The 13,634-nt window shown below is 47.1% G+C and overlaps 1 protein-coding gene across 3 annotated transcripts in view; it reads right to left on the bottom strand.

Annotated features, from left to right (window-relative positions):
- Positions 1-292: 292 nt before the first annotated feature.
- The window catches only part of LOC103190350 (ETS variant transcription factor 6), a 37,429-nt gene continuing 24,087 nt past the window's right edge, over positions 293-13,634 (bottom strand). For 2 of the 3 annotated variants that reach the window (XM_042335241.1, XM_042335243.1), the window contains exons 7-8: positions 13,357-13,457; positions 9,368-11,987 (exon numbers count right to left, since the gene is read on the bottom strand). In XM_042335241.1, the coding sequence (XP_042191175.1) occupies positions 11,846-11,987; positions 13,357-13,457 (243 nt within the window). In that variant the 3' untranslated portion in view covers positions 9,368-11,845. Of the gene's footprint in view, positions 648-9,367; positions 11,988-13,356; positions 13,458-13,634 lie in introns of those variants that run through there. The other variant, XR_006085145.1, reaches the window with a different exon arrangement.

Genomic DNA, 13,634 nt, shown 5'->3' with positions numbered 1-13,634 from the left:
CGAAAGCCTGATCATTCCTATGAAAAATTGTTTTCTTCCAAACTTCGCATTGCAACTACAGATATCTAGAAAAAACTGAACTAGAAAAAAGAGGCAAGTTTAGAGTAAAAAGATTCAATAAACAAAAATATTTCTTCTCTTTCATATAATACAAATCAAGCAACCACAATAAACACACAAAAACAGAAACAAAAACAGCTCTGAGGAAGGGTCATGGACCCAAAACGTTGACTCACTTTCCTTCCTCCATAGATGCCGCCTGACCTGCTGAGTGTTCCCAGCGACTTCTGTTTTTGTTTCAGATTTCCAGCATCTGCAGTGTTTTGTGTTTTGTACAATAAACACACATTTAACTTTGCCACTCAACTGAAAACAGACTTTACAAGCCAAGTCTTACAAAATAGTTACATCTAAAGTGCAATTCAAATCTCTTACTACTTTCCCTCTTCTCTTGCTCTTGTGTTAACTTCTCTGTCTCAAACTGAGTGCAACTGAGCTTTGATTTACAATCTTCTATTTGGGAGAATGGCAGCAGCTTTCAATCCAGTCCTGGCCTTTCGTTGGCTGGAATGTGCTGGGTCCTTGCTGGGCCTGTCACGCTCCCACAGGCCTGAGCCGGACGGTCAATCTGTGGCCTCCTCACGGCCCTGTTACACCAGAGAGAGAAATAAAACCATGTGAAGAAATACAACCACAGACATGGGTTTGTTGTGGACGGACTCTCCCGCCATGAGAGGCGCTACACAAATGTAATTTTTTATTATATAGAATTATACCCTGGAATTTGAGGAAACACCGTTGTGAATTTAGCCTCACAAACCATCAAGGACATCTGTGCCCTGACTTTCTAAGAAGGGTGGAGTCATTCTTTAGACCAGTGTGGTCCAACAGGCCGCCCGCGGGGGGCGTCCGGCCCAGCTGGTAATTTTCCTCTGTCCCGAGACCATTTCCAGTGTTTTAATTTCCCCTCCCTGGTGAACGTCCTCCCAGGGCAGCGGCAGGAGCCGGCCATAGGGATGCCACGCGGATTTTACTGCAGTCTCTGTCAGGAAGGCTGGCGCGTCTCTTACCAACCGCGTCCTTAATAACCGCGTCGGCTCCTGCCACTGTAGATAGTGACCCGCGGCTGATTGGGAGAGGGAGGGTGAGGGGAGAGAGGGGGAGGGAGGAGGAGAGTCGAGAGAGAAAAGGAGAGAGAAGGGAAGAGAGAGATGGGGGGGGGGAGAGAGTATGTGTGTGACAGAGGTGTGAGAGTGAGAGAGGGAGACTGAGAATGATTGAAAGAGGGAGAGAACGGACAGAGAGATTGAGAGAGAGGGGGAGAATGTGAGAGGGTGGAAGAGGGTGCAAGAGGGGAGAGAGAGCATGGTGAGAGATGTAAGGGGGAGTGAGAGAGAGACTGAGATTGAGAGAGGGAGAGAACAGAGAGAGATTTAGAGGAGGACAATGTGAGGGGGGGAGAGAGAGTGTGAGAACGAGTGTGTGAGGGGGAGGGAGTGAATGTGAGGGAGAATGGGAGAGAAACAACAACAACAACAACAACAAGATTCCATTTATAGAGCGCCTTTCACGTCGGGAGGACATCCCAAACAGAGAGAGGGGGAGATTGAGAGGGGATAGAGAGAGTGTATATGGGAGAGAGGGGAAATGAAAGAGAGTAATTGAGAGAGGAAGAGAGTGAGAAAGAGATCGAGGAGAGAGAGAGATTGAGGGGGGAGGGAAGAGAATGTGAGGGTGTGAGAAGTGGAGGGACAGTAATTGAGAGAGTGAGTGAGAGGGGGTAGAGAAAGAGAGTGTCCCCTCCCCCTCTCTGTCCCACCTCCGTGCTCTCCCCCTCCACCTCTCTGCCCCACCTCCGCATTCTCCCTCTCCCCTCCCTCCACTCTGTCCTCTGTTCCCCCCTCTGCCTCCCACCCCTCCCCCACCACTCCTCCTATCTGCCCTACCACCTTTTATTTTATATTTTATTTTATACTGCTCCTCATTCCCAGCCCTCTCCCCCCTCCCTGCCCTCTTTCTCCCCCTCTCCCCTCTCTCCCCCTCTTCCGCCCCTCTCAATCTCTCTCTCCCAACCAGCCGCGAGGGTCACTATCTGCAGCGGCAGGACTAAGTTGTTAAGGAAGGTTGGTAAAAGACGCGCTTGCCTTCCTGACAGACTACAGTAACGGATGGTATTATTTCTAGTTTCCGCGCTGTGTCCTAACCGCCGGTTTCTGTCGTTGCCCTGGGAGGACGTTCACCAGGGAGGGAGGGAGGGGAAGTTGGAATGTTGGAAATGGTCTTGGGCCGCGTAAAATCACCGGCTGGGCCAGATGCGGCCCACGGGCCTTTCTCAAATAGGGAATCCGGCCCGCGGCAGCCAAAACAGGTTGGACCAACCTGATATAAATTCCCCTCGTCATCCAAATCTTTTGATGATTCAGCGAGTAGCACTCTCACCTCTGAATCAGAAAGTTGTGGATAAGAATTCCTGTTGTCTCTGCCGACACTCCAATTCAGGGGCTGGGAGTGGAGATGCCGATTGGACGGTACCTCCACTCCCAGTGGTTCCCAAACTTTGTGATTGGCCCAAAAAATTAATTTTCCTAATTGAATATTTCTTGATTTATGCCATAAAATGAAAAAAAATGAAAAGACATTAATGATCAAACACTTGTGCAAATGTTCTGGGAACATTGAATCATACAGTCTAAGCCAGCGGCGGCCATTCTTTTTCATCAGCCACAAAGTAAATTTTCTTGATTCGAGGGAGTCAACTTGGCTCATTTGATACTTTTCTCTTTCACCTGTGGGTCACAATATTGTGGTCAACACCAATTTCTGAACAGCCAGGATTTAGAACCATAAATATTTACAGCCCAGAAGAAGGCCATTTGGCCCGTTGTGTCTGGGCTTGGCTCTTTTAAAGAATACTCCTTTCAACAATAACTTGCATTTATATAGCACCCTTCATGCGACATAGCATCTTGGAGCGCTCAACAGTGACAGAGCTTGATGCTGAACTAGGGAGGCGGAGGAGGTGATAGTAGGCGGGGTCGAAGAGGAAGGTTTGGTCTGAAGATGGGCAAGACGGAGGGATTGAGGCCGAGAGTTACAGTGTCTCGGCATAACGACCCATTGTCCCATTTACCTGATTTTTCCCAATAAGCCTGTTGTTTACTCCTTTTTATGTATTTATTTCCCTTTTAAAAGCTAAGACGGATTATACCTCAATTACCATTCCTTGCAGTGCTTTCCATATCCTAACTATGTGTATGAAAAACATTATCCCAATCTTCTCATTTGCTCTTTTACTAACTATATTAAATTGATGCCCCCTTGATTCACCGACCAATGGAAATAATTTTCTCTTAGAACCAAACCACTCATTATTGACATGTCACCTCTCAAGCTCTGTTCCAGGGGAAAACATCCCAGTTCGTCCATCTCTGCTCATAGGCCAAATCTGTCATTCCTGTTATCATCCTGGTAACTTTCCTCTTCACCCCCTCTATGGCCTTAGCGTCCTTCCTAAACTTAGCAAACTCTTAAATTCAGTCTCAACTTTAGCCTAGGCCTGAGGCTTCAATGCATTGTTGGAGGTGCCGTTCTTTGGACTCGAAGAATAATCAGCTTCTCCTCCCTCACCCCTGGCTATCGGCCAGTCTCACCCATCAAGAATGTACCAGACCACAAATGGGCGTTTCCAACAGACTAGCTGGGAACTTAACCCCTCACCTAGACCGTGCATAATAAGCAGCTTTAATCTATACATAGTGCTTTTCACTGCAGGATAACCTTCAAAACAAAGTGGGGCATGAGCAAAGTTTGGGGGGTTGGGATAAACCAAAGAGACAGCCGAAGAGGTTTTTAGCAGGGTCCCTGTTTTGAACCTCCACTAAGACACTTTAAGAATACAGCGAACCTCACTGGCACTTACCTTGGACGCAGCCAAAACACTCGTCCATGCATTCGTCACCTCCTGACTGGACTTCTCAAATGCCCTCTTTGCCGGTTTCCCCAACTCCACCATGCACAGGATCCAACTGATCCAAAACTCCTCTGCCTGCATACTCTGTACCCCTATCACACCAGTTCTAGCCAGGCTCCACTGGCTCCCCATCACCGAACAGGTCAATTTCAAGATCCTTACCCTCGTATTCAAGTCCTTTCATGTGCTGGCACCTCGCTACCTCTCCAACCTGCTTAACCCACAACCCATGACCCATTCGACTGGCTTCTGCATGTCCCCCGTGCCCTCCGTTCCACCATTGGTGGCCGTGCTTTCAGCCACTATGTCCCGAAACCCTAGAACACTCTTCCTCTATCCCTTTACCTTGTCCCTTCCTTTCCCATTTTCAGGTCATGCCTGAAGACCTTCCTATTCAACCGTGCCTACAGTCACCTCCCCCTCACACTGACTCGGAGTCATGCTTCACCAATGTCAAGCTCTCTGTGACGTGACCCTGCGTGAGTGGCGCTATATCAACGCAAGTTGTTGTTGTTGAGGAGTACGAGCGAGGGAGGGAGGGAGAGAGAGAGAGAGAGAAATAGATAGAGAATTAGATGGATAGGGAGGGAGGTAGGTAGGTGGATAGATATTGATCAATCGATCGACCACTATCTCTCTATCTGGTGGACCCCACCAATACCTCCCTCTGCTCCAGCCTGGGCATCCTCTGCCAGGCCCATTGTGGCTCCCGCCATTGGTTGCCCCAGAGCAGCACTCCAACTGTCCCATCGCTCACTCTCTTCGCACCAACCACTTCCGAAAGGCTTCTCTTCCCCCTCATTCATCCATACCCTCTCCAACTCTCCCTCCTCCTCAGACTTCACGGTATTTTCTCTCCCACGACCCCAAATGCTCCCTATAAAACTCCCTCCTCCATCCCCCACCAGCAAACTTATCTGCATTTCCCTCTAAAATGTCCGCTTCCTCTCCACTAAAGCTTTTACTATCCAGGACCTCATTCTGGATGAGCACTACAATATTCTTGGGTTTACGGAAACCTGGCTCTCCCCTGGTGACGCGTCCCCCTTGTTGAAGCCTCCCCTCCTGGCTACACGTTTCACCACACCCCCTGCTCCAACCAACGTGGTGGCGGGGTGGCCCTCATTTCCCAAACTTCCCTTGGTTTATCCACCTATTCCTCTTGCTGTTTTTCCTCCTTTGAGCACCTCATCCTCCACCATCCCTCCTCTCTCTCTCTCAAAATTCTCCTAGTTTACTGCTCCCCCAAACCTGGCTCCTTCCTCCTCCCTGTCCCTCTGCACTGAACACCTGCTCATAATAGGTGATTTCGACCTCCACCCAAACTCCCCCTTGCATCACCTGCTCAGATTTCACTGCCCTCATCTCCTCCCTAAACCTCACTCTCAACATCAACTCGCCAACTCACAACCCGTGGCTACCTCTTGACCTCATCATCACACTTGGCCTTGACATTTACGACCTATCCATCACAGACAAGGCCATTTGTGGAGTCCTGTAGCTCAGTGGTTAGAGCACTCGCTTTGCAAGTGAGAGACCTGAGTTCAATTCCAGGCAGGGCGAAACCTTGGGCAAGTTTCCTTACTCCACACGCCTAATAATAATCCCTCCAAAAAAACAAAAACAATAATAAATTGGTCATTTTCAATCTACGACTGTTTGTGGACATTGCTGTGCGCAATTGGCTGCCGCGTTCGCCCACAAATATACAGTCAATTCACTTTACAGTGTGTTCTGTGAAGCGCTTTGGGACGTCCTCCTGACGTGAAAAGCACTATATCAAATGCAAGGATTATTATTATTATTATTATTATTATCTCGGACCACTTCCTCATCTCACTCTCCTCCTGCATCCCTCTCCCCTCTTCCAAGCCCTCCATTTTTTCTGCCCCGGAAAAAGCTTCCACCTGACTCCCTCACAAATGCCCTTCCTCCTCGGACCTCCTCTCACTCTGGCCCTCCACCCAGAGCGATCCTGATGCTACCATCAAGCTGCTGAATGATGTCTCTCCACAATCTTTAATTCCCTGGTTCCCCTGAATTCCAGGGCTGTTTTCAAATCCACCCGCTCCCCCTGGTACAACAGTCACTTAACACACAAACCCTGATGCTCAAGCACAGATGACGGAAATCCAGTCTCATGATTCACCGCCATCTGTGACTCGAGCACCTCCGCACCCAGTGCCTCTCCCTTTCACAGGCCAAAACTGACTTTTATTCCAAAGTCATGCTGGAGGCCTAAAACAACCCAAAGACGCTGTTTTCCACTGTCCATCACCTCCTCTGTGCACTTCCTCTAGCTCCCTCCATCCTCACATCAAACGCCAAGTACAAAGAGGTGCTAGACTTCGTCTCAAAGATTGAAAACATCCACTTGGCTGCATCGTCCTCCCCACCACCATGTCCCCTTCCACCCCACCCAGACCATCCACTGTCTTCTCCCTCTGCCAAGGCTTCTGCCACTCCCCACTCCTTACACTCCTTTGCCCCATTTCTCACTCCTCCCTCTCAACCACAATCACCTGCATGAAGTTCACCACCTGTTGCTTTAAACCCCTCCCCACCCAGCTGCTTGTCACTCAATTCCCCCTCCTCTCTTCCTCATCTATATGTTCCCTCTTGATGATGTCATCCGCAAACACGGGGTAAACTTCCACATATATGCGGATGACACATAAATCTACTTTGTCTCCTCCAGCATCGACTCCGGGTCTACCGATGTTCTATCAGCTTGTCTGGCAGACATCAGGACCTGGATGAGTGCAAACTTCCTGCAGCTGAACGTGGGCAAGACAGAAGCGATACTCTTTGGCTCCCATCAACATCTTCACTCCTGCAGATCTAAACTCCTAATTCTCCCCGGCCTATCCCTCAGCCTCACTGAACCAGCGCGCAATCTAGGGGTCCAGTTTCACCCACAGCTGTCCTTTCTCGCCCACATCGGGTCTCTGACCAGGACCGCCTTCCTCCACCTCCAATCGTACCTCACCCCAAATGCAGCTGAAACCCTTGTGCATGCGTTTGTCACCTCCCACCTGAATTACTCAAACGCACTCCTCGCCGATCTCCCCAGTTCCACTGTTCAAAAAATCCAGCTCATTCAGCCCACATACTTACTTGGACCAAACTCCATACCCCCATCTCTGGCCAGGCTCCACTTGCTCCCCATCACCGAATGGATCAACTTCAAGATCCTACACTTGTGTTCAAATCCATTCAATCCCTGGCACCTCCCTACCTCTCCGACCCTCTCACTCCGTAATCCACCACCTGGCGCCTCCACTCGACTGGCACCGGTCTCCTGCTTGTCCCTTGCACCCTTCTGTCCACCATTAGAAGTCACGCTTTCAACCACTACGCCCCAGAACACTCTCGCTCAATCCCTCCGCCTTGCCCTCTCTCTCCCCTTTTTCAAGTCCCGCCTGAAAACCTTCCTTTCAATCGTGCTTATGGTGACCTACACGCCACCCCTCCACCCCCACCAGTTCGGAGTCAGGCTCCACCACTTTTATGTGCTCTGAGACGCTACCCTGCATATATAAGTGCACTTTGTTGTGTAACTATCTATCTATCTCTATCTCGCTATCGCTCTCTGTCTCCCTAGAGAGAGAGATCGATAAGAGTCAGAGATAGATAGAGACAGACAGATAGATAACATATAGAGACCATGAAGATATTTGAAGATGTGATTTGCAGAGTTGATGTGCTGGGATAGAACAATAGAATCATAGAATTATATAGCACAGAAGGAGGCCATTTGACCCATCGCATCTGTGCCAGCTCTCCAATTCAATCCCACTCCCCCGTGCTCTCCCCATAGCCATGCAAACTTGTCCTCCAAAATAATGGTCTACTTCTCTCTTAAAAGTTGTTATCGAATCGGCTTCCACCACCCTTTCAGGCAATGCTTTCCATATCCGAACAACTCGCTGTATGAAAACATTTCTCTTCGCCTCCCCTCTGTTTCTTTTAACAATTATTTTAAATCAGTTAGCAACCCATCCGCCAGTGGAAATAGTTTCTCCTTGTTCACCTTATCAAACCCCTCATAATTTTGAAAACTTCTATTCAGTCTCCTCTTAACTGTCTTTGCTCCAAGGAGAATAATCCTAGCTTCTCTAGCGTCTCTGATAACTGAAGTCCCTCATTCCTGGTACCATCCTGGTAAATCTCCTTTGCACCCTGTCCAATGCCTTGACATCGTTCCTAAAATGAGGGGCCGTGAACTGAACACAGTCTCTAGCTGAGGCCTAACCAGTGTTTTATAAAAGGCTCATCATAACTTCCTGACTTTTTTATTCTATATCCCTATTTATAAACCCTAGTATCCCGTATTCTTTTTTTATCTCCCTGTCCTGCCACATTCAAAGATTTACTTATATGAACCCCCAGGTCTCTCTGTCCTTTCACCCCCTTTAAGATTCTACCATCAGCTTATATTGCCTCTCCTCAATCTTCCTCCCAAAATGCATCATGCATCGCATTTCTCCACATTAGTATCTGGAACTTGGAGCCTGGTGAGATGGGGGATAATTTGGTGCGCTGAGTTTTGTGTGGTGAACAATTCTGTATGAATAAGAAAGACCTGACTTGCTGCTGCGTAAAAGGGTTCAGCAGCTCCCAGGTATTAGACTGTGTCGAACTGAGAGCCAGATACTAGCCACATGTTGAAACTGGTTCCAGGAAACTGTGGTTGCTGACAATCAGAAAGAGAATGGTGGAACTACGAGCGGGAGAGGAACTGCAAGTCAAACCAGAAGTGCAATGCAGGAAGCAAAGAGGGAGAAAGCGATGGCGAGCTGGGGCTGAAGCATCTGAGGCAGAGTCAGGAGCAAACTGCTGACAGTTCTCCTCACTCCCTGCTGGAAATAGAATGTTTCCTCTTTCTAGCTGATCTCAGTGACGAGAAGCTTGTGTGGTTGGGCAGGAATTCATCAGCCCCTGACAGGAAGGGGATTTCCAGGACACACTGCAGACAAGGAAACACTTCCGATACAAGCGCAGACCAGACAGAGCATTACACTGAGAGTCTCAAGACCCCGAGACAACCACCAACCCTGGAGCACCTGAAGATCCCCAGCCCAGATGATTTTATGCTATTACCAAATGATAGTTGACACAGGGTAGAATCGCACAGTGCTTGACAGTGAATGAGCACGATATAAAACATTATCGTAGCATTTGACATTGCGCCTTTCAAAACAGGACAACGTTTGAAAGTATCTTACAAGTTTTTATTGATTAGTGTTGTGGCTGTATATTTTGTCAGCAACCAAAGCAGCAAATCCCCTTCATGTCAGGGCTGATGAATACACTTTACAGTATATTCTGTGAAGCGCTGTGAGACTGCTATACAAATGTAATTTTGTTGTTGTTGTCTCGAAGACGTGACAAGGCGTATATCAAATGCAAGGATTATTATTAATATTATCATTATAGTTACACAGACCCCAACACTCATTACAGACACACAGCTCTAGACACTGGTCATTTGAATGTGGCCCTGGAATGGAACCAGTACAGTTGGAAAAAGTACCACAGGCTGACTCAGAAATGAGAACAAAGCTCAGCCTGAACAAAGGTAATTACATCATCAGGTTTACACACTTATACTGCTGGGTGTGAGTACTGAAAACTTCACAGTTGGCATAGAGATTTAAATACACCCAGTAATGTGGCCTGAATACTCTGTAACACTGGCACACACAGAGCAGGGGGTACGCCCCCAGTCTGTGGGTGATTGATTGCATTTCAACAAAGCACTGTGGAATGGTGACACTGATCAGGAACCTGTTAAGTTCCTGCAAAACAAGGTGCAGCAATATGTTAGGAGCAGGAATGTGGATCAGCCAGGGCAACAGGGAAGTGGCACATTAGTTCTGCACCTGGAGAAACTTCCCCTCCTCCTCGGCTGCAATGAGACTGAACCCTGGCACAGACAATGCCACAGTTCCACAGTTTCACTCCAGAGGCCTGACCTCTCGGTGATAAGCAGCAACCCCCAAGAGAAGCTTACATATACAAAAAAAAGTGTCTTTCTACACATTGGAAATGCAGAATGGTTCATATTGAGGTGCTGCTCTTGTTGCATAATGTGCTGGAAATCAAAACTGTTTTAAAACCTCAGACCCCACCCCAGACATACAGGGAGGTCTGTGTGAGTTAGCTCATCTCACATGGGCCACAACAATTAATCTCAATGATCAGGCGAGGAAGCGAACAAAACAATCAGGATCACTATAAAGACAGTCTGACCACTGGACCCATTAAAAGGTGGTCCAATACTGCACATGGAGCCAAATAAGGCAAGATTGTCATGTAGACAGATTGAACAAAGTGAACATCCCCAATGCCATTGCACTTGCTGGCATGGTGGAATATCAGACATCGGGAACTCCCATCACAAATTCCTAAAATGTTTGCCAGTGAATGTGATGGTGTGGCAAATTCTATTGGGGTTTGCCTTCAGGAACACTCTCCACCAGTAACGTGATTTTTTGGCCTCATTAAATTTTGCCAAAGTGGAAAGAACCGACAGCAGGCACAGGTTACATGTAACGTTTCCTCTGCCAATGTCCCAAGGCTCATATATACATATTCATTTACCTTAACATTGTCTCCATTTCCACATCCCTCACCGACCATCCTTCTGGCAAGTCCATGTGTGTGCGACAGCAGGGGCAGGTCTTTCACAGATAAGAGAAGGAAAGAGCAGAGCACAGAGGATCGGATGATCAGATCAGGAGAATTGAGCCAGAGGTGAGAGGATTGATTTGTCAACTACAGATGAGCAGTTCAACAATATCAGCCAAGCTATTCATTTCTTGAACTATGTCAAACCTCTATCCCAATTATTGACGTAAACAATTGAAACATCAGGCTAGAGTTGTTCAGTCAGGTTGAGACCATTTGCGAATTCCTCTGCAAATCTCTCGGTTTGACCATCCACACTCAATTTGACTGGACTGACGCTGAACACAAATCCAGATCTTCAACATAAACATCTACTGCACATTGGCTTTTATTTCAGATGTAGCTTTTTTTTTAAAAAAAGAAATTTACAAAGATGTGTTTTTAGTAAGAAATAAGGGTTTATCAATATTAAGCCATTTAAATGTACAACTCAAAACAGCAAATTTGGTTTGTGCAGTTTCTTTTAAGAAGACAAAAATCGCTAAAATTTCAAGTTAAAATTATTAAGGGAAATAGTGCATGGAATAAAAGTATAACCTCCTCCCCTCTTGCAAGCAGCGCAATGCTGGAAGAGACATGAGTTCCAGATTCAGATTTCAGTTGGCAGGCTGTGGCCCAGTCCAGTCGTTGCTGTGGGTTCCGTGCGGATTCAGGAAAGTGCAGGGATCATGTGATGAAGGTATTGATGAATCACAGTACGTAAGCTACACTGAGCCGTGAAGGCTGCTTCAGCAGCCAATGCTCCAAAAGAGGAGCTCTCTGTCTGGGTGAAAGGGTCAATTCTGGATCCCTTCAACCACAGTTACTCACAAGTATGATGAAGTGATGAAGGTGCAGTAGAATAACTGTCGTAAAAATTGGAAGATTGCAAAGAAGCATACTTCGGGGTGAAAACACGTAATGTGGATGTATGTCACAGTAACCCATGAGACCTCCACACTGATACCTCCAGGAAGATCTCACCGGAGCAGAGTTCCCTCAGGTCACACTAACCCACAGCCAGTTAGATGTGCTTCCTGTTACAGATTTTGCACTTTAGACCCACTGTGATATCTGTCCTTTCCTGGACTTTCCATTACAGTGCCCAATGGAGGATGATCAGGCATCACTCACCCAGTGGGCATACACTGAGTCAGTAACGTAGCCATTAGCAGTCCAACAGCCTTAATCATCTGACATGTTTTAGGCAAACACGTTTGTTGTTTCACATGGCCTCAGACAACATTCATCATCCTGGTACAGAGGCTCTTCCATCTCCTGGGACTCAAGGTGCTCCAGTCTGTCTGAACGACTGTTCAGAATCTCATCGGGTGTCTTCATGAACCTGAGAAGAACAAACCAAATGCATACTTGGGGGTGAAAACACGTGATGTGGAGGTGTGTCACAGTAACCCATGAGACCCCCTACATTCCTTTGCCTCACTCCGTCGCTTGCTCCTTCAAGGCACGCCACAAGACCCTCCTCTTCGACCGCACCTTCGACCACTCTCCCTGATCACAACCCCCTAGCCCAGGTCCAAATCCCTGATTGTCCAGGGCCTTGGGATGGCCACACGAGTTGAACGGCGCAGTACAAGTGTAATTTTGTATTGTATTGTATGTGTAGATAGAATCATAGAATTATACAGCACAGGGGGAGGCTATTTGGCCCATCGTGTCTGTGCCAGTTCTTTGAAAAGAGCTATCGAAATCAATCCCACTCCCCCAAGCTCTCCCCATAGCCCTACAAACTTGTCCTCCCCAAATAATGATCTACTTCTCTCTTAAAAGTTGTTATCGAATCGGCTTCCACCACTCTTTCAGGCAATGCATTCCAGATCCGAACAACTCGGGGTGTGAAAACATTTCTCCTCGCCTCCCCTCTGTTTCTTTTAACAACTGTTTTAAATCGGTGCCCTCGGGCTACCGACCCACCCGCCAGTGGAAATAGTTTCTCCTTGTTCACCCTATCAAACCCCTCATAATTTTGAAAACTTCTATTCAGTCTCCTCTTAACCTTCTTTGCTCCAAGGAGAATAATCCATCCTAGCTTCTCTAGCCTCTCCTGATAACTGAAGACCCTCATTCCTGGTACCACTCTGGTAAATCTCCTCACCCTCCCCAATGCCTTGACATCCTTCCTAAAGCGCGGTGCCCAGAACTGAACACAGTCTCTAGCTGAGGCCTAACCAGTGTTTTATAAAGGTTCATCATAACTTCCTGACTTTTGTATTCTATGTCCCTATTTATAAAGCCTAGTATCCCGTATGCTTTTTTAACAGCTTTATCTACCTGTCCCGCCACCTTCAAAGATTTACTTATATGAATTCCCAGGTCTCTCTGTTCCTTCACCCCCTTTAAGATTGTACCATCAGCTTATGTTGCCTCTCCTCATTCTTCCTCACAAAATGCATCACTTCTCATTTCTCCACATTAAACTTCATCTGCCACGTGTCTGCCCATTTTACCAGTCTGTCTATGTCCATTTGCAGTCTGCTACTATCCTCCTCATTGTTTACTACCTTTCCTAGCTTAGTATCATCTGGAAACTTGGAAATTGTACTTCCTATAAGCAAGTCCAAGTCATCTGTAATAGATGAAAAATGGAGAGTGGAGGTGATCAAATGTATGCCTTGTCACTGATGCTGTGTGATTTGATTACGCATATTCTCCTCCCTCCTCTCAACCCCCACCACTAGAGCAAGGGACAGTACCTGAATAACAGCCTCTGGCCGGGCTCCTTTTTGATGATGTTGAGTTTGTAGTAGTGGCGCAGTGCCCTCGACATCTTTTCGTATGTCATGTTTGTCCTGTTCTGTTCCACAAAAAAATTTCAGAAAATCATCAGCCTCTGGATCTGGGGTGTCAAGCTTAACTAGATAATCAAATTCCAAAAAGAATCTTGTACCCAATATTGCCTAATCTAGAGGCGAAAGTGGTACCATCTGAAACAAGCTGACATCTTGTGTTCAATGCAAGTTCAAATTATATC

Source organism: Callorhinchus milii, unplaced genomic scaffold, assembly GCF_018977255.1.
Source record: "Callorhinchus milii isolate IMCB2004 unplaced genomic scaffold, IMCB_Cmil_1.0 Scaffold5, whole genome shotgun sequence".
Classification (NCBI taxonomy): Eukaryota; Metazoa; Chordata; class Chondrichthyes; order Chimaeriformes; family Callorhinchidae; genus Callorhinchus; species Callorhinchus milii.
This window is presented reverse-complemented; position numbering and strand designations above follow the sequence as displayed.